At 41.4% G+C, this 18793-nt stretch overlaps 2 protein-coding genes and 1 pseudogene across 2 annotated transcripts in view; 2 read left to right on the top strand and 1 right to left on the bottom strand.

The window, feature by feature from the left end:
- The window catches only part of NAA25 (N-alpha-acetyltransferase 25, NatB auxiliary subunit), a 174884-nt gene that overhangs the window by 40915 nt on the left and 115176 nt on the right, over positions 1–18793 (bottom strand). The gene's annotated exons all lie outside the window — the stretch shown is intronic.
- On the top strand, positions 672–3182 carry LOC129630133 (disintegrin and metalloproteinase domain-containing protein 1-like). Its single transcript, XM_055550495.1, has one exon. The coding sequence runs from the start codon at positions 702–704 to the stop codon at positions 3180–3182; it is 2481 nt and encodes an 826-aa protein (XP_055406470.1). The 5' UTR covers positions 672–701.
- LOC129630138 (60S ribosomal protein L17-like) lies at positions 13055–13690 on the top strand (annotated as a pseudogene).

Genomic DNA, 18793 nt, shown 5'->3' with positions numbered 1-18793 from the left:
TAAACAGAACTTGGGAAACTGAATTCTGATGATGTTTTCTTAAAAGTAGGGAATGTCATTCGTCCCACGGGTGACCAGCACACTGGGGTTTATCTATCTGGGGGCACAAGGCAGGTACCACACTGGCTTTATCTAACAGATTGGTCTGTTGTGCATTGCATCTATAATGCCATGTTACATCCAGTTACAATCTCCATGTGATACAGAACAAGAGCTTAAGGAGAGAGGAAATGGGCAATGGAGTGTGCCCACTGAAGACGTCCAAGCCTCCTGGTCTAGAACATTAGGAGTCAGCTGAGCAACGGACGATGGGAGGAGTGGGGGAGGGGTGTTCCTTGCGGTACAGTTGAGGAAGGCATGGAGGTTTTGATCCCTTTCTCAAGGTACAGTCTTGCATTTTAGTGTCTGCAGTCCCTCTTCATGATTACAGCTCTTCCTAATGTCAGGAAGACCTTAACCACTGGAGTTGAGGGTGTGGAGGGAAGTCACAGAGAAAAGACTATTTGAAGCATAACAGACAGATCCAAAAGACTAGAAAGGACACAGCCAGAGGCTGACCTCTGAGAGGCAGGCAAGAGCCGCCCTTCGTGCAGCCAGCATAGATCTGAAGTGAGTACCTGTGACAGAGGGTCTGTGTGTCAGGGAGAGCTGCTGCTGCTGCTGGACACAAGCCCTGCATCATCAACTGATTCACTAGGGCCATGTCAGTGGCAGCGTCTGTGAGAGACTCTGCCTCTGTACTGCCTTCTCTATGGAAAAGGCAAGTGGTTATGTCTGAGGCTATCAGAGTGCTTCAAACTTGGGCTCCTCACATGAAGGGCTTGAGGCTGGCCCTGGTGCCAGGACTTTCATGTGCCAGGTTGGGGATCCTGTTGTTCTTGGTACTGATTTCTCTGCCGAGCCTGTACTGCGACCTGGGCTCACCATATCACTCTTCCTATGAAGTAGTCATTCCCAAGAGTCTGACAGTGGAAGGAAGGGAAGACCAAGTGGAAAAGCTCTCCTATGTGCTATTTATGCAGGGCCAGAGGCAGCTGATTCACCTGACGCTGAAGAGCGACTATTTTGTGGATAACTTCCCGGTCTTCAGCTACCACGATGGCATCCTGGGGCAGGAAATGCCTCTCATCTCGCGGGACTGTCACTACGAAGGCTACATAGAAGGAGTCCCAGGTTCTTTTGTTTCTGTCAACACCTGTTCAGGCCTCAGGGGCCTCCTGATTAAGGAGGGGAAATCCTATGGCGTTGAGCCCGTGCACTCTTCCAAACGGTTTGAACACCTGTTGTACGCCATGGCCCACGAAGCTCGAGTCTCCTGTGGCGTCACGTCCAGAGACAGCCAAGTGGCGTCCACCAGCCGGCGACCAGACAGCGGCAAGCCTCACAGCTGGCAGGTGCCATCCGACTTGTGGTCACATACCAAGTACGTGGAGATGTTTGTCGTGGTCAACAACCAGCGGTTCCAAATGTGGGGCAGTGACGTCAATCAGACGGTCCAGAGAGTAATGGACATCATCGCTCTGGCCAACAGCTTCACAAGGGGAATAAACACAGAGGTGGTGCTGGCTGGAATGGAGATTTGGACTGAGGGGGACCTCACAGAGGTCCCCGTGGACCTGCAAGTTGCACTCAGGAATTTCAACAGCTGGAGACAAGAGAAGCTCCTCCATCGTGTGAAGCATGATGTTGCCCACATGATCGTGGGACAGCATCCTACAGAGGATACGGGGCAGGCATTTCTCAGTGGTGCCTGCTCCAGTGATTTTGCGGCAGCCGTGGAATCCTTCCACCACGAGGATGTCCTCCTGTTTGCAGCGCTCATGGTCCATGAGCTTGGACACAACTTGGGTATTCGGCACGACCATTCGGCCTGCATTTGTAAAGACAGGCCCTTCTGCCTCATGCATGAAAACATCACTAAAGAAAGTGGCTTCAGCAACTGCAGCTCTGACTTCTTCCACCGGTTCCTCTGGGAACACAAGGGGGCCTGCCTGTTCAACCAGCCTGGGCACAAAGGCCGCTCACGGAGGGATTCCACCTGTGGCAATGCCATTGTAGAAGGAGATGAGCAGTGCGACTGTGGTAATGCTTGTGAGGTTGACAAATGTTGTGATGACACATGTAGACTGAGGTCGACTGCACTGTGTAATCCTGGACCCTGCTGTAATGCCACATGCCAGTATGAACGACCTGGACGTAGCTGCCGTCCTGCTTCAGGAGAATGTGACCTTCCAGAATTTTGCCTTGGTACCTCTGGGGAGTGCCCCCAGGATACCTACAAGCTAGATGGTTCAGAATGTATGGGTGGTTACTATTGTGTTGACGGTGTATGCATGTCTTCTGATGCTCAGTGTTCTGAAATTTTTGGGTTTCCTGCAAAAGCTGCTTCAGAACAATGTTTTAAGTCATTTAATGGTAAAGGGAACAGATTTGGAAACTGTGGTATTCCCAGTGACAGTGACTCAGAATATACTAAATGTGAAAACGAGAATGTATTTTGTGGGAAAATGATATGTACAAATGTTCAAGAGCTACCAGAGACCCAAGTCAATTATACATTGTTGCAGGCTCATTATAAAGATGACTATTGCTGGTCCATGGATAAGTATAGTGTTCAGGATGTCCCTGATTCTGGAGATACAAAGAAGGGCAATCTTTGTGCCTCAGGGAAAGTCTGCATGGACTTCACCTGCTCAGATGTCAGTGTTCTTGGGTACGATTGTGATACAAAGGTAAAGTGTAACGAGAAAGGAGTTTGCAACAATAACAAGAACTGCCATTGCGATGATGGTTTTTCCCCTCCTGACTGCAAAAACCCAGGACCTGGTGGTAGTGTGGACAGTGGCTACCCTGGTTTAGATAATCCCGAGCCGGGGGGAGGTGGAGATGAAAATGCTACCTCTGAGACACATGAAGCTTCCAAAAACATCTTAGACATAATAATCCCATTAGTTGCAATACTTTGTATAGCATTATTACTACTTATAATATTTTGTGTCTGCACGTTTTGTAAAGAGGACAAAGGAGCAGCTGCTGAACCAAAAGAGGAACCAGCTGCCCCAGAAGAGGCGCCTCCAGAAGAGGAGGCTGGGGAGGCTGAGGAGACTGAGGAGGAAGAGGTGGAAGAGGAAGAAGGGGAAGAAGAGGAAGAAGGGGAAGAAGAGGAAGAATCAGAGCCATAAGACAAGCAATGGGAGAAAGAAGCCTAATATGTCAAACACCTCAAGCTCTGACTGGGATTGACAGGCTCACTGAAGCAAAGGTGAAGTGGGAATTGATAACTCAGTGGCTCTGACTACGATTATATACTCTATAAAAATATACTACTACTGGGAGGGATTCTGTCAGTTTTATCACTTTAGTCATTAAGATTTTATGGTTTTAATTATACATTAAATAACTTACTGCTTTTCCACATTTAAATTTGAACTCTTCACATGCATCTATTGACATCAACATCCTTGTCTTGGGCTAATTTTTCCAGGTACCAGAATCTTTTTCAGGAAATTCCATCTTTCATCTAAGTTGTTTAACATATACCACTATTTGTACCTACATTTACTATTATCACTTGGATTTTCAAGCAACAGCTACCTACTATATGAGAACAACTATTTATGTGACTCATTGTTCTGAATTGGCCTTTTATAAATGTTCATTCAAGAAATGAGTTTTTTAAAACAAAAAATAAAACCCTGTTCAGATTAGGTATCTCTTCAGATTCCATGTGGTATATTTATTGAGTCTATTTTCTTCTGGGACTCTAGGTGGACTATATCCAGTAAGTCAGAAGACCCCAATTAACCCAGGGTCAAGGGGCTAGTGTTTCAGTCATTTAACTTTTCAATTCTGGCAGATGTTGGTGAGTATGCTCAGTCGTGTCCAACTCTTTGTGACTTCATGCACTGTAATCCACCGCCCCTCTGTCCATGTAATTCTCTAGGCAAGAATACTGGAGTAGGTTGCCATTTCCTACTCCAGGGCATCTTCCCTACCTAGGAATCAAATCCACGTCTCCTCTGTCTCCTGCATTGGCAGGATTCTTTACCACTGCACCACCTGGGAAGATGTTTTAACACTGATATATTACATTCTCAATTTATTATTTCCCAGGATCTCCAGGTCCTTTCTATAGCCATACTCCCCTTTTTTTTGTTGTTTCCATTTTTTATTCCTTTTCTTTAACTCTTTATTACAAGGATCACTCTTATAGAAGTATATGTGGACTTAAAGTGAAAAAATCAAATGTATCCAAGAATAAAAAACACAGTTTCTTTTCCCGTCCAGTTTTTATTCTTTAGTTTTGTTTTTTTGTTTTGTTTTTTTTTTTTTGACTGCACTTAGCAGCATATGGGATTTTAGTTCCCTGATCACTGACTGAATGCTTGAACCCACGTCCCTTGCATCTGAAGTACCAAGTCTTAGTCACTGAATTACCAGGGAAGTCCCCACCCATACTCCCTTTTTAACTAAAAGTATTTCTTTTTCTCCTTGCTGTTGTTCAGTCAATCAGCCGTGTGTCTTTATGACCCAAGGAGCTACAGCACGCCAGGCTTCCCTGTCCTTCACCATCTCCTGGAGTTAGCTCAAACTCATGTCTGCTGAGTCAGTGATGCCATCCAACCATCTCATCCTCTGTTGTCCCCTTCTCCTCCTGCCTTCAATCTTTCCCAGCATCAGGGTCTTTTCTAATAAGTCAGTTCTTCACATCAGGTGGCCAAAGCACTGGAGCTTCAGCTTCAGCATCAGTCCTTGCAGTGAATATTCAGGGTTGATTTCCTTTAGGATTGACTGGTTTGATTTCCTTGTAGTCCAAGGGACTCTGAAGAGCCTTCTCCAACACCACAGTTCAATTCTTTGGCGCTCTGCCTTTTTTATTGTCCAGCTCGCACATCTGTACATGACTACTGGAAAAACCACAGCTTTGACTATATGGATCTTTGAAGGCAAAGTAGTGTCTCTGCTTTTTAATATGCTGTCTAGGTTTGTCACTGCTTTCCTTCCAAGGAGCCAGTGTTTTTAATTTCATGGCTACAGTCACCATCTGCAGTGATTTTGGAGCCCAAGAAAATAAAGTTTTTCACTGTTTCCATTGTTTCCCCATCTATTTGCCATGAAATGATGGAACTGGATGCATGATCTTTTTTTTATTTGAATGTTGAGTTTTAAGCCAGCTTTTCACTCTCCTCTTTCACCTTCATCAAGAGGCTCTTTAATTCCTCACTTTCTGCCATAAGGGTGGTTTCATCTGCATATTTGAGGTTATCGATATATTTCCTGGCAATCTTGATTTCAGCCTGTGTTTCTACCAGCTCGGCATTTCACGTGATATACTCTGCATATAAGTTAAATAAGCAGGGTGACAATACACAGCCCTGACATGCTCCTCTCCCAATTTTGAACCAGTTCATTATTCCACGTCTGGTTCTAACTGTTGCTACTTGACCTGCATACAGGTTTCACAGGAGGCTGGTAAGGTGGTCTAGTATTCCCATCTCTTTAAGAATTTTTCACTGTTTGTTGTTATCTATGCAGTCAAAGGCTTTAGCATAGTAAATGACGCAGAAGTAGATTCTGTTCTGGAATTCTCTAGTTTTCTCTACACTCCCAACAAATGTTGGCAATTTGATCTCTGGTTCCTCTGCCTTTTCTAAATCCAGCTTGAACATCTGGAAGCTCTTGGTTCACATTCTGTTGAAGCCTAGCTTGAAGGATTTTGAGCATTACTTTACTAGCACGTGAAATGAGTGCATTTGTGCGGTAGTTTGAACATTCTTTGACCGCCTTTCTTTGGGACTGGAATGAAAACTGACCTTTTCCAGTTCTGCGGCCACTGCTGAGTTTACCAAATTTGCTGGCATATTGAGTGCAGCACTTTCACAGCATCATCTTTTAGGATCTGAAGTGGCTCAGTTGGAATTCCATCACCTCCACTAGCTTTGTTCGTCGTGATGCTTCTGAAGGCCCACTTGACTTCACACTCCAGGATGTCTGGCTCTAGGTGAGTGATCATGCCATCAAGGTCATCTGGGGTATTAAGACCTCTTTTTATATAGTTCTTCTGTGTATTCTTGACACCTCTTCTTAATATTTTCTGCTTCTGTTAGGTCCATAACGTTTCTGTCCTTATTGTGCCCATCTTGCATGAAATGTTCCTTTGGTATCTCTAATTTTCTTGAAGAGATCTCTAGTCTTTCCCATTCTATTGTTTTCCTCTACTTCTTTGCATTGATTACTGAGGAAGGCTTTCTTATCTCTCCTTGCTGTTCTTTGGAACTCTGCATTCACATAGGTATTCCTTTCTTTTCTCCTTTGCCTTTAGCTTCTCTTCTTTTCTCAGCTATTTGCAAGGCCTCCTCAGACAACCATTTTGCCTTTTTGCATTTCTTTTCTTGGGGCTGGTCTTGATCACTGCCTCCTGTACAATGTCATGTCTTGATCACTGCCTCCTGTACAATATCATGAACCTCTGACCATAGTTCTTCAGGCACTCTATCAGATCTAGGCCCTTAAATCTATTTCTCACTTCCACTGTGTAATCATAAGGGATTTGATTTAGGTCATACCTGAATGGCCTAGTGGTTTTCCCTACATTCTTCAATTTAAGCCTGATTTTCTCAATAAGGAGCTTATGATCTGAGCCACAGTCAGCTCCTGGTCTTGTTTTTGCTGACTATATAGAGCTTCTCCATCACTGGCTGCAAAGAATATAATCAATCTAATAGTAATATTGACCATCTGGTGATGCCCATGTGCAGAGTCATCTCTTGTGTTGTGGGAAGCGGGTGTTTGCTATGACCAACGCGTTCTCTCGGCAAAACTCTATTAGCCTTTGTCCTGCTTCATTTTGTACTCCAAGGCCAAACTTACCTGTTACTCCAGGCATCTCCTGACTTCCTACTTTTGCATTCCATTTCCCTATAATGAAAAGGACATCTTTTTTTGGTGTTAGTTCTTGAAGGTCTTGTGGTCTTCATAGAACAATTTAACTTCTGCTTCTTTGGCATTAGTGGTTGGGGCATAGACTTGGATTACTGTGATATTGAGTGGTATGCCTTGGAAATGAACTGAGATTATTCTGTTGTTTTTGAGATTGCACTCAAGGACTACATTTCAGACTGTTTTGTTGACTATGATGGCTATTCCATTCTTCTTAGGGATTCTTGTCCAAGTAGTAGATATAATGGTCATCTGAATTAAATTTGCCCATTTCTGTCCATTTTAGTTCAGATTCCTAAAATGTCGATGTTCTCTCTTGCCATCTCCTGTTTGACCACTTCCAATTTACCTTAATTCATGAACCTAACATTCCAGGTTCCTATGAAACACTGTTCTTTATAGCATGAGACTTTACTTTCACCACCAGACACATCCACTACTAGGCACTGTTTCCACTTTGCCTCAGGCTCTTCATTTCTTCTGGAGCTACTTCTCTGCTCTTCTCCAGTAAGCATATTGGATACCTACCGACCTGAGGGGTTCATCTTTCAGTGTCATATTTTTTTGCCTCTTCATACTGTTCATGGGGTTCTCAAGGCAAGAATGCTGAAGTGGTTTCAATTCCTTTCTCAAATGGATCACATTTTGTCAGAACTCTCCACCATGACCTCTCCATCTTGGGTGGCCCTTTTCCCCCTCTATTGTGCTATGCTTAGTCGCTCAGTCATGTCCAACATTTTGTGACCCATGGACTGTAGCCCGCCTGGCTCCTCTGTCCATGCGGATTCTCCAGGCAAGAATACTGGTGTGGGTTAACATGCCCTCCTCCAGGGGATCTTCCCAACCCAGAGATTGAACCCATGTTTCCCACATTCTAGTGGATTCTTTACCATCCGAGCCACCATGGAAGCCTAAGAATTCTGGAGTGGGTAGCATATCCCTTCTCCAGGGGATCTTTCCAACCCAGGAATCGAACTAGAGTCTCCTGAATTACAGGTAGATTCTTTACCAGCTGAGCTACCAGGAAAGGCCCCCTTTTCTCCTACAGAATGTTTAATTCCCTTCTTTTAATATTCCTTGGATGAATTTCATACCCTTAGATGTGTCATGTCTGATGAACATTACCTAGTTATAAAAGTGCATTTATACTTATTTTATATAGTACAGAGGCCTCTACCACAGTGCTTAGTACATGTATTAAACTAAAATTTTGTCTTTTCTATTTTTCCTTTTTTCTTTATTGAAACAACTTGTTGGCTGACATCATAAGGAATCTCTACAATTACAAGTAATAGCTTTAGATCTACTAGATACTTCTCTGTGAAGAAAGCACAAAGCAAGTATAATATTAACACTATTCATTCTGTGCCAAGAACTGTGTTAAACACACTATATTCATTGTCTTAATTTAATCCTCCTAACCACCCTATGAAACCTCCATCTTTCATGAGGAAACAGACCAAGGAGAATTTTATCTAGAGATAGTAAGTACTGGTATTTCCATATTCTCCAAAGTATGATGCAATGTACAATTTCCAATACTTCCTGAACCTTTTCCTTCAGTAAAAAGCGACAGGGAAGACCTTCAAAATGTCCTTAACTAACTTCTACTACATATGAATCCACAAATTGTGTAGTCATTATTGATGAAAATGTCTTTCCTCCTATTATATCCATTATGGTGTGGCAGATTACCATTTTATTCAATGCTGTGGGCCCAGCATATTGTACATGCTTAATAAGTGTTTACCAAGTGAAGGATTTAATCTTAAAATATAGGGCCAAATTCATTCTTGGGCCAGGATGCCTCTTAACACTCCCTAACACAACCAAAATCTTGCTCAGATTCAATACTGCTAAATTACTTACAAACAGACAAATAAGACATTAAAAGTTTATAAAACCCCACACTTCAATCAAAGATAGACTATGGTAGGGGTGTGCTCAGATGCTCAGTCATCTCTGACTCTTTGTGCCTCCATGGACTGTATAGTCTACCAGGCTCCTCTGTCCATAGCATTCTTTTGGCAAGAATACTGGAGTGGGCTGCCATTTCCTCCTCCAGGAGATCTTCCAAACCCAGGGATAATATTTGTATATTTTGTGAAATGATCACCATAATAAATCTAGTTAACATTCATTACCACACATCATTACAAATTTTTTTTTCTTATGTTGAGAACTTTTAAGATCTACTCTTAGCAACTTTTGGAGAAGGAAATGACAACCCACTTCAGTATTCTTTCCTGGAGAATCCCATGGACAGAGGAGCCTGGTGGGCTAAAGTCCATGGGGTTACAAGAGTCAGACATGCCTTTAGCAACTAAACCACCACCAATACCTGAGCAACTTTCAAATACACAATATAGTAGTATTAATCATAGTTACCATGATGTATATTATATTCCCAGGACATTTTAACTGGAAGTTTGCCCCTTTTGACCACCTTCATCCATTTCACCATTCCCCCACACCCCGCCTCTGGCAACCACTGATTTGTTCTCTATGAGTTCAACTTTTTGTTTTGTTTCTTTTAGAAATGTTGTTGTTGTTCAGACGCTACATTGTGTCCGACTCTTTCTGACCCCATGGACTGTAGCACACCAGGCCTCCCTGTCCCTCACCATCTTCTGGCATTTGCTCAAGTTCATGTCCATTGATTTGGTCGGTAATGCTATCTAACCACCTTGTCCTCTGTCACTCCCTTCTCCTGCCCTCAATCTTTCCCAGTATCAGGGTGTTTTTCAATGAGTTGGCACCTTGCATCAGGTGGCCAAAGTATTGGAGCTTAAGCTTCAGCATCAGTCCTTCCAATGAGTATTCAGGGTTACTTTCCTTTAGGATTGACTGGTTTGATCTCCTTGCTGTCCAAGGGACTCTCAAGACTCTTCTCCAGCATCACAACTGTAAAGCATCAATTGTTCAGCACTTAGCTTTCTTTATGGTCCAACTTTCACATCTGTACATGACTACTGGAGAGACCATAGCTTTGACTATGTCGGACCTTTGTCAGCAAAGTGATGTCTTTGAAATATATATAAGTGAGACAATAAGGTATTTGCCTTTCTTTTGTAACTTATTAGCATAATGCCTTCAAAGTCCATCTATGTTGTCACAAACAGCAAGAGTTCCTTCTTTTTATGGCTGAGTAACATTGTGTGTGTGTGTGTGTAACATATTTTTTTTAATTTAGCTGTGTTGGGTCTTAGTTGCAGCACACAGGATCTAGTTCCCTCACCGGGGATTGAACCCAGGCCCCTTGCATTGGGAACATGGAGTCTTTTTTTTTTTTTTTGAAGTTGTGATGACAACTAGTATCTTAGTCACATGAAAAAGTTTATCTACTAAATGATGCAGGAAGAAACAACAGGCTTGTGCCACGCGGTGGCATCTAACAGATACCAGCAGGTGTTCCTGGCTTGTTGCTGGGTAGTCATTGTTTCACATTTTAGTTCACTGGCCACGGACACCTGTGTTTTGCATGTATTGCTCAGGCCACAAAAATCTCCATTAGAACGTTTGAGTTCCGAGGAGTGGTTAACTCCAAATTAGCCCACATACTGTCCTTTTATCTCTGTGGCAGGAACTAGTCTTTTAAGTGTTCAGATACTATAGATATAAGATTCATGATGTAGGGTTCCTGCTCCTTGGAGTTCACCAAGGTTGGGTGTCTTCTCACTGGAGGTTTGTGGTTTCCAAATCAAGCATTATAGCTACAGTTGATTGAGCATGGACCATGTGGCAGGCACTGTTCTAAGCACTTTCATATTTTATCTCGCCATTTCCACAACAGTCCTATGAGGTACCCACTGTCATTGGCCCCACTCTCCCCATGAAGAATCTGAGGGGTTAAGCAATTTGCCTAAGGTTACATGGTAGGTAAGAAGGGTAGACAGGTGTCTGAGCAGGTCTGTCTGAAGCTAAAGTCAAGTATTCTCAACAACTGTGTTTCACAGCAGAAGGTAGAAAGCTGGCCTTTGTGAGCAATGTGAGTATAACGTGGAAATGCAAACCACTGCTGTGGTGCATCTCTGGGCCCTAAGCTCTGGGTTGGACTGGTTCAGGGCCTCTACTGGAGATTCAGGTCAACTTTCAAAGTGAGCTTGAAAGGAACAAGAAGTAGAGGGAGATGGGGGGAGGAAAGAAAGAGAGGGAGAAATTTGCAGCCTTCATTAAGCATACTCTAGTGCATTAGAGTATGCTTATGCCACTAGAGTATGCTTAATGAAGGCTGCAAATTTCTCCCTCCCTTTCTTTCCTCTCCCCCTCTACTCTAGTGGCATTAGGAGAAGGCAATGGCACCCCACTCCAGTACTCCTGCCTGGAAAATCCCATGGACGGAGGAGCCTGGTAGGCTACAGTTCATGGGGTCGCTGAGGGTCAGACACGACTGAGCGACTTCACTTTCATGCATTGGAGAAGGAAATGGCAATCCACTCCAGTGTTCTTGCCTGGAGAATCCCAGGGACGGGGGAGCCTGGTGGGCTGACATCTATGGGGTCACACAGAGTCGGACACGACTGAAATGACTTAGCAGCAGCAGCAGCAGTGGCATTAAGGCATGCTCCTTTTTCTGTTTCAGCTAAATGGTGGCCCCCTTATGATGAAAGAATCCCCAAATCGCCCATTTGGAAGAAGCTGAATAGGAAAGATTAAAGAAATGATTTTATAGACCTGTTTCCTCATTACCGTTGATGAGGCTTTGGGTTGCAGAGGGGATGCAGAGTCTGAACCAATGGACCACCAGAGAAGTCCTGTATGACATTTTCTAATTCATTCATCCACTGATAGATGACACCTAAGTTTCTTCTATGTCTTGGCAATTGTAAATAATGCTGCAATGAACACGGTGGTGCAGATATCTTTCTTTGTTGGCATTTTGTTTCCTTTGGATAAATGTCCAGAAGTGGATCGCTGGATCATACGGTAGTTTTACTTTTAACTTTTGGGGAACCTCCATAATGCTTGCCATAGTGGCTGCACCAGTTTGCATAGCCATCAACAGTGTTCCTTTTTTTCCACATCCTCGCCAAAACTTATTTATTGTCATTTTGATAACAAGTGTGAAGTGATATCTCATTGTGGTTTTGATTTGCATTTCTGAGGAGATTAGGGATGTTGAGCACCTTTTCACGGACCTGTTGGCCATCTTTATGTCTTCTTTGGAAAAATGTCTATTCAGATCCTCTGTCTATTTTTAAATTGGATTTTTTTTTGTTACATTCATCAGAGAAGATAAACAAACGTGACAGACATTTTTGCTAAAATCACTGCAGATGGTGACTGCAGCCATGAAATTAAAAGATGCTTGCTCCTTGGAAGAAAAGTTATTATCAACCTAGACAGCATATTAAAAAGCAGAGACATTACTTTGCCAACAAAGGTCCGTCTAGTCAAAGCTATGGTTTTTCCAGTAGTCATGTATGGATGTGAGAGTTGGACTATAAAGAAAGCTGAATACCAAAGAGTTGATGCTTTTGAATTGTGGTGTTGGAGAAGACTCTTGAGAGTTCCTAGGACTGCAAGGAGATCCAACCAGTCCATCCTAAATGAAATCAGACCTGAATATTCATTGGAAGGACTGATGCTGAAGCTGAAACTCCAATACTTTGGCCACGTGATGTGAAGAACTGACTCATTTGAAAAGACCCTGATGCTGGGCAAGACTGAAGGCGGGAGAAGTGGACGACAGAGGAGGAGATGGTTGGATGGGATCACCAACTCAATGGACATGAGTTTGAGTAAGCTCCAGGAGTTGTTGATGAACAGGGAGGCCTGGCGTGCTGCAGTCCATGGGGTCACAAAGAGTTGGCAGCACGACTGAGCAACTGAACTGAACTTAACAGTATTGATGAATCTTGAAAATATTATGCTAAGTGAAAAAAGCCAGTCAGAAAAGGACACAAATTGTATGATTCCATCTATATTAAATGCCTAGAATAGACAAATTCATAGGAAAAGCTGAGGTGGAAGAGCTGAGGCAGAGAGCAGGTAATTAGGTACAATACTAAGTACTATAGTCACACGTACTGTAGTCATAAGTACAACTGGTGCAAAAACGTTTGGAAATAAACATAACCTTGTACTTGGTGGAAACAGATACATAAGGAAAGTAGGTATTAAAGTACAGCCTACTTCCTTTTCCAGTAAGCGGCCTGAGGTGATCCCTAAAAATGGTGCGCTATTCACTTGACCCAGAAAACCCCACAAAATCATGCAAATCAAGAGGTTCAAATCTTTGTGTTCACTTTAAGAACACTCATGAAACTGCCCAGGCCATAAAGGGTATGCATATCCGAAAAGCCAGCAAGTATCTGAAGGATGTCACTTTAAAGAAGCAATGTGTGCCATTCCATCGTTACAACGGTGGAGTTGGTATGTGTGCACAGGCCAAACAGTGGGGCTGGATGCAGGGTCAGAGGCCCAAAAAGAGTGCTGAATTTTTACAACACATGCTCAAAAATGCAGAGAGTAATGCTGAACTTAAGGGCTTAGATGTAGATTCTCTGGTCATTGAGCACATCCAAGTGAACAAAGCCCCCAAGATGCGGTGCAGGACTTAGAGAGCTCACGGTCGGATCAACCCCTACATGAGGTCTCCCTGCCACATTGAGATGATCCTTACTGAAAAAGAACAGATTGTTCCTAAACCAGAAGAGGAGGTTGCACAGAAGAAAAAGATATACCAGAAGAAACTGAAGAAACAAAAACTTGTGGCCCGGGAATAAATGCTGCAAAAAATAAATGCAAATAAAAGTAAAAAAAAATAAATAAATAAAGTACAGCCTACTACTGCTAAATGTCCAGTGAGTTGTGATTATCACTGTGTTTTACAGAAAGAATGGAGAACATCAGTTAATGAAATGAACAGGTAAATAAAAGGTAAGAGGACTTCCAATATATACCAAAATGTTAATGCTAAATGATTATGTCAGGCATTATAGGATACTTTGAAACAATTACAGGTAGTCTCATTCAAAACTTATAATGTCAATCAGGCTGCAGTTTAAATATGTGTCTTTGAAAAGACAGTCTCTTCAGCAAGTGCTATTGGGAAAGCTGAACAGTGCATGTAAATCAATGAAGTTGGAACCCACCATGACACTATAACCAAAAGTAAACTCGAAATGGCTTAAAGACTTAAATATCACACTTGACACCATAAAACTCCTAGAAGAGAACATAGGCAAAACAGTCTCTGACTAAATCATAGCCACACTTAGGTCAGTCTCCCTAGGCAATAGAAATAAAAGTAAAAATAAACAAATGGGACCTAATCAAACTCAAAAGCTTTTGAACAGCAAAAGAAACCATGCACAAAATTAAAAAGACAACCTATGAACTGGGAGATAATATTCTTTAATGATGTAACTGACAAGGGCTTAATTTCCAAAATACATAAATAGCTCATATAATTCAATAACAAAAAACCAAACAACCCAATCAAGAAATGGGCAGAAATACTAAATAAATGTTTCTCCAAAGAAGATATACAGATGTCCAACAGGCACATGGAAAGATGCTCAACATCACTGATTAGCAGACAAAGGAAAATCAACAAGGTACCACTTCATATCAGTCAGAATAGCCATCATTAAAAAGTCTAAAAGTAATAAATGCTAGAGAGGGTATGGAAAAAAGTGAACCCTCTCACAATGTTGGTGAGAATGTAAATTGGCACAGTCACAATGAAAAACAGCATGAAGGCTCCTTAAAAAACTAAAAATAGAGTTGCCATATGATCCAGAAATCCCACTCCTGGGCATATATCCAGACAAAATTCTAATTTAAGGAGACACATGCACTTCACTGTTCACAGCAGCATTTACAATAGCCAAGACATGGAAGCAACCTGTGTCCACTGACAGATGAATGGATAAAGAAGATATGAAATATATACACACACACACAATACACACACACACACTATACACACACACACACAATGGAATACTATTCAGCCATAAAAATAACGTCATTTGCAGCAACTAGGATGGGCCTAGAGGTTATCACACTGAGTGAAAGGGAATAACATATGATACCATATGATATCATTTATATGTGGAATCTAAAATATACAAAATGAACTATTTATGAAACTGTTTTCAGACTCACACACATATAAAACAAACTTATAGTGACCAAAGGGAAAAGTGAGGAGAGGGATAAATTAGAAGTTTGAGATTAGCAGATACAAACTACTATACGCAAACACAAGGTCCTAATGTATAGCACAGGAAACTACATTTAATATCCCATAATAAACCACAGTGGGAAAGAATATGAAAAAGAATATGTACATACATGTATAACTGAATCACTTTGGTGTATACTAGAAACTAACACATTGTAAATCAACTGTACCTCAAAAAAATAAGCAAATAAATAAATAAAACTTTGGAAAAATGCATGGGAAAAAGAAAATTCTAGGGCCTTCCCCTGGCAGTCCAGTGGTAAGAATTCACCTTCCAATGCAGGGGTGCAGGTTTGATCCCTGGTTGGGGAGCTAAGATCCCACATGTCTTAGGCCAAAAAACTAAAACAAAAGCAATGTTGTAACAAATTCAATAAAGCTTTAAAAAAAAAAAAGGAAATCCTAGCCAAGTTCTGTCAAAAGAGACTATGTGAGGGAAGTTAATAATAGTATCTTTATCTGTGTAGCACTTTTTATTTTACAAAGCATTTTTACAAATGCTATTGAATCATTAGTAAAGCTCATACAGATATTATTTCCACTTTATAAACAAGAAGCTGATGCTCAAAGAGATTAAATGACAAAAATATCAAAATCTGCAAATAACAAACTAAGTCCTGAATTTGGGTTTTCTAGGTTAAAAAAAAAAAACACCTTTCAGTAAGGCTCCATATCACAGTGCATGGAAAAAGTTGATTTGCCACAAGATGTAGCACTCAATTCCTTAAAGGCTAGGAAACATATTTAATTATTAGGAAGGAAGATTTGCAGAAGGTGGCAACAGTAGTGCAATTAAAAAAAAAATCTCAACTCACAGCATAAAAACAGATAAAGCACTATGATGGTAAAAAACAAACCCTACAAACACCAAAAAATGACGACAAGGCATCTTACAAACCCCAATATATGGTTTAAAAGGTCAAACTACCAATAACTCCAAAATCCAAGTGATATTAGTAACTGTCAAAGTAGAGAGAAGTGATGGGACACCTTCTGGACCTGAGACCAGGAAAAACCCAAATATCCAACAGATACTCACTGGAAAGTATAGTGAGCCAATCTGAAAAGAAGTACCTGAAACTGAAGTTTTTGACATCTCAATTTTGGGGAGAATGCAAGGTGTTGATTTTAAGGGGTTACGGGACCAGAGGAGTCTGGGACCTATGACTTTAAAAAGTAAAGGACAAAACTGCATGCTGGGGAGAATCCACTGAAAGTTGAATTCAAATTGTCCAGGACAAAAAAAAACAAAGAGATATTAAGTGGAAATACATTCACTGTTTCACCAATTAATACGCTGTTTGGCATTACATTTTGGTAAATGGTCTTTACCTGGTTATGCATATCTTTCCCTTCATGGATCACAGCCTTGTTGTGGTGGAGGGGTTTGTGTAACTCAACGAAGCTATGAGCCATGCCATGCAGGGCCAACCAAGACGGACTGGTCACAGTGGAGAGTTCTAACAAAACGTGGTCTACTGGAGGAGGGATGGCAAACCACTCCAGAACTTCATGAACAGAATAAAAAGGCAAAAAAACATGACATTGAAAGATGTGCCCCCCAGATCAGAAGGTGTCCAATATGTTACAAGGGAAGGGTGGAGAAATAGCTACAGAAAGAATGAAGAGGTTGGGCCAAAGCAGAAACAATGCTCAGTTATGGATGTCTGCGGGTGAAAGTAAAGTCCAATGCTCTAAAGAACAATATTGCATAGGAAACTGGAGTGTTAGATCCATGAGCCAGGGTAAATTGGACATGGTCATGTAGGAGATGATGGCAAGAGTGAATGTCAACATCTTAGGAATCAGTGAACTAAAATGGTTGGCAACAGGCAAATTTAATACAGATGACCATTATACCTAATATGGTGGGCAAGAAGCTCTTAAAAGAAATAGGAGTAGCACTCATGGTCAACAGAAGAGTTCGAAATACAGTACTTGGGTGCAATCTCAAAAACGATAGAATGATCTTGGTTTGTTTCCAAGGTAAACCATTCAACATCACAATAATCCCCATCTGTGCCCTACCACTAATGCTGAAGAAGATGAAGTTGAACGGTTCTACAAACATCTATAAGACCTTCCAGAACTAACACCCAAAAAAGATGTTCTTTTCATCATAGGGGACTGGGATGAAAAGTAGGAAGTAACTTGCCTGAAGTAACAGGCAATTTTGGCCTTGGAGTACAAAATGAAGCAGGCAAAGGCTAACAGAGTTTTGTCAAAAGAACATGCTGGTCATAACAAACATCTTCTTCCAACAATACAAGAGACAACTCTACACATGGGCATCACCAGATGGTTAATACTGAAATAAGATTAATTATGTTCTCTGCAGTCAAAGATGGAGAAGCTCTATACATCAGCAAAAACAAGACCTGGAGCTGACCATGGCTCAGATCTTATTGCAAAATTCAGGCTTAAATTGAAGAAAGTAAGGAAAACCATTAGGCCATTCCAGTAAAACCTAAATCAAATTCATTATGATTATACAGTAGAGGTGACAGATTTGAAGGGGTCAGATCTGGTAGACAGAGTGCCTAAGGAAGTATGGACAGAGGTTCATAACATTATATAGGAGGCGGTGACCAAAACTATCCCAAAGAAAAAGAAATGCAAGAAGGCAAATTGGTTGTCTGAGGAGATTTTACAAATACCTGAGAAAAGAAGAGAAGCAAAAAACAAAGGAAAAAGGGAAATATAAACCCAACTGAATACAGAATTCCAGACAACAGCAAGGAGAGATAAGAAAGCCTTCTTAAGTTAACAATGCAAAGAAACAGAGGAACATAAGAGAATGGGAAAGACTAGAGATCTCTTCAAGAAAATTGGAGAGATCTAGGGAACATTTCATGCAAGGATGGGCACGGTAAAGGGCACAAATGGTAAGGATAATAGAAGCAGAAAGGATTAAGAAGAGGTGGCAAGAATACATAGAACTATATAAAAGGGTCCTAATGACGCAGATAACCACGATGGTGTGGTCACTCACCTGGAACCAGACATCCTGGAGTGTGAAGTCAAGTGGAAGCATTACTACAGACAAAGCTAGAGGAAGTGGTGGAATTCAAGCTGAGCTATTTAAAATCCTAAAAGATGATGCTGTTAAAGTGCTGCTCTCAATATGTCGTCAAATTTAGAAAACTCATTGGACTGGAAAAGGTCTTTTCATTCCAATTCCAAAGAAGGGCAATGCCAAAAAAATGCTCAAACTACTGTGCAATTGCACTCCTTTCACATGCTAACAAGGTAATGTTCAAAATCCTTTAAGTTATGCTTCAGCAGTATATGAATAGTGAACTTCCAGATGTACAAGCTGGATTTAGAAAAGGCAGCACAACCAGAGATCAAGTTGCCAACATTTGTTGGATCATTAAGGGAATTCCAGAGAAACATATTACTTCAGCTTCGTTGACTGTGTGAATCACAACAAACTGTGGAAAATTCTTAAAAGAGATGGGAATACCAGAACACCTTACCTATCTCATGAGAAACCCGTATGCAGGTCAAGAAACAACAGTTAGAACTGACCGTGGGAAAATGAACCAGTTCAAAACTGGGAAAGGAGTAAGACAAGGCTGTATATTGTCATCCTGCTTATTTAATTTATTTGTAGAGTCTATTGTGCGAAATGCCACACTGGATGAATCACAAGATGGA

This window comes from Bubalus kerabau, chromosome 16 (assembly GCF_029407905.1).
Source record: "Bubalus kerabau isolate K-KA32 ecotype Philippines breed swamp buffalo chromosome 16, PCC_UOA_SB_1v2, whole genome shotgun sequence".
Lineage (NCBI taxonomy): Eukaryota > Metazoa > Chordata > Mammalia > Artiodactyla > Bovidae > Bubalus > Bubalus kerabau.
This window is presented reverse-complemented; position numbering and strand designations above follow the sequence as displayed.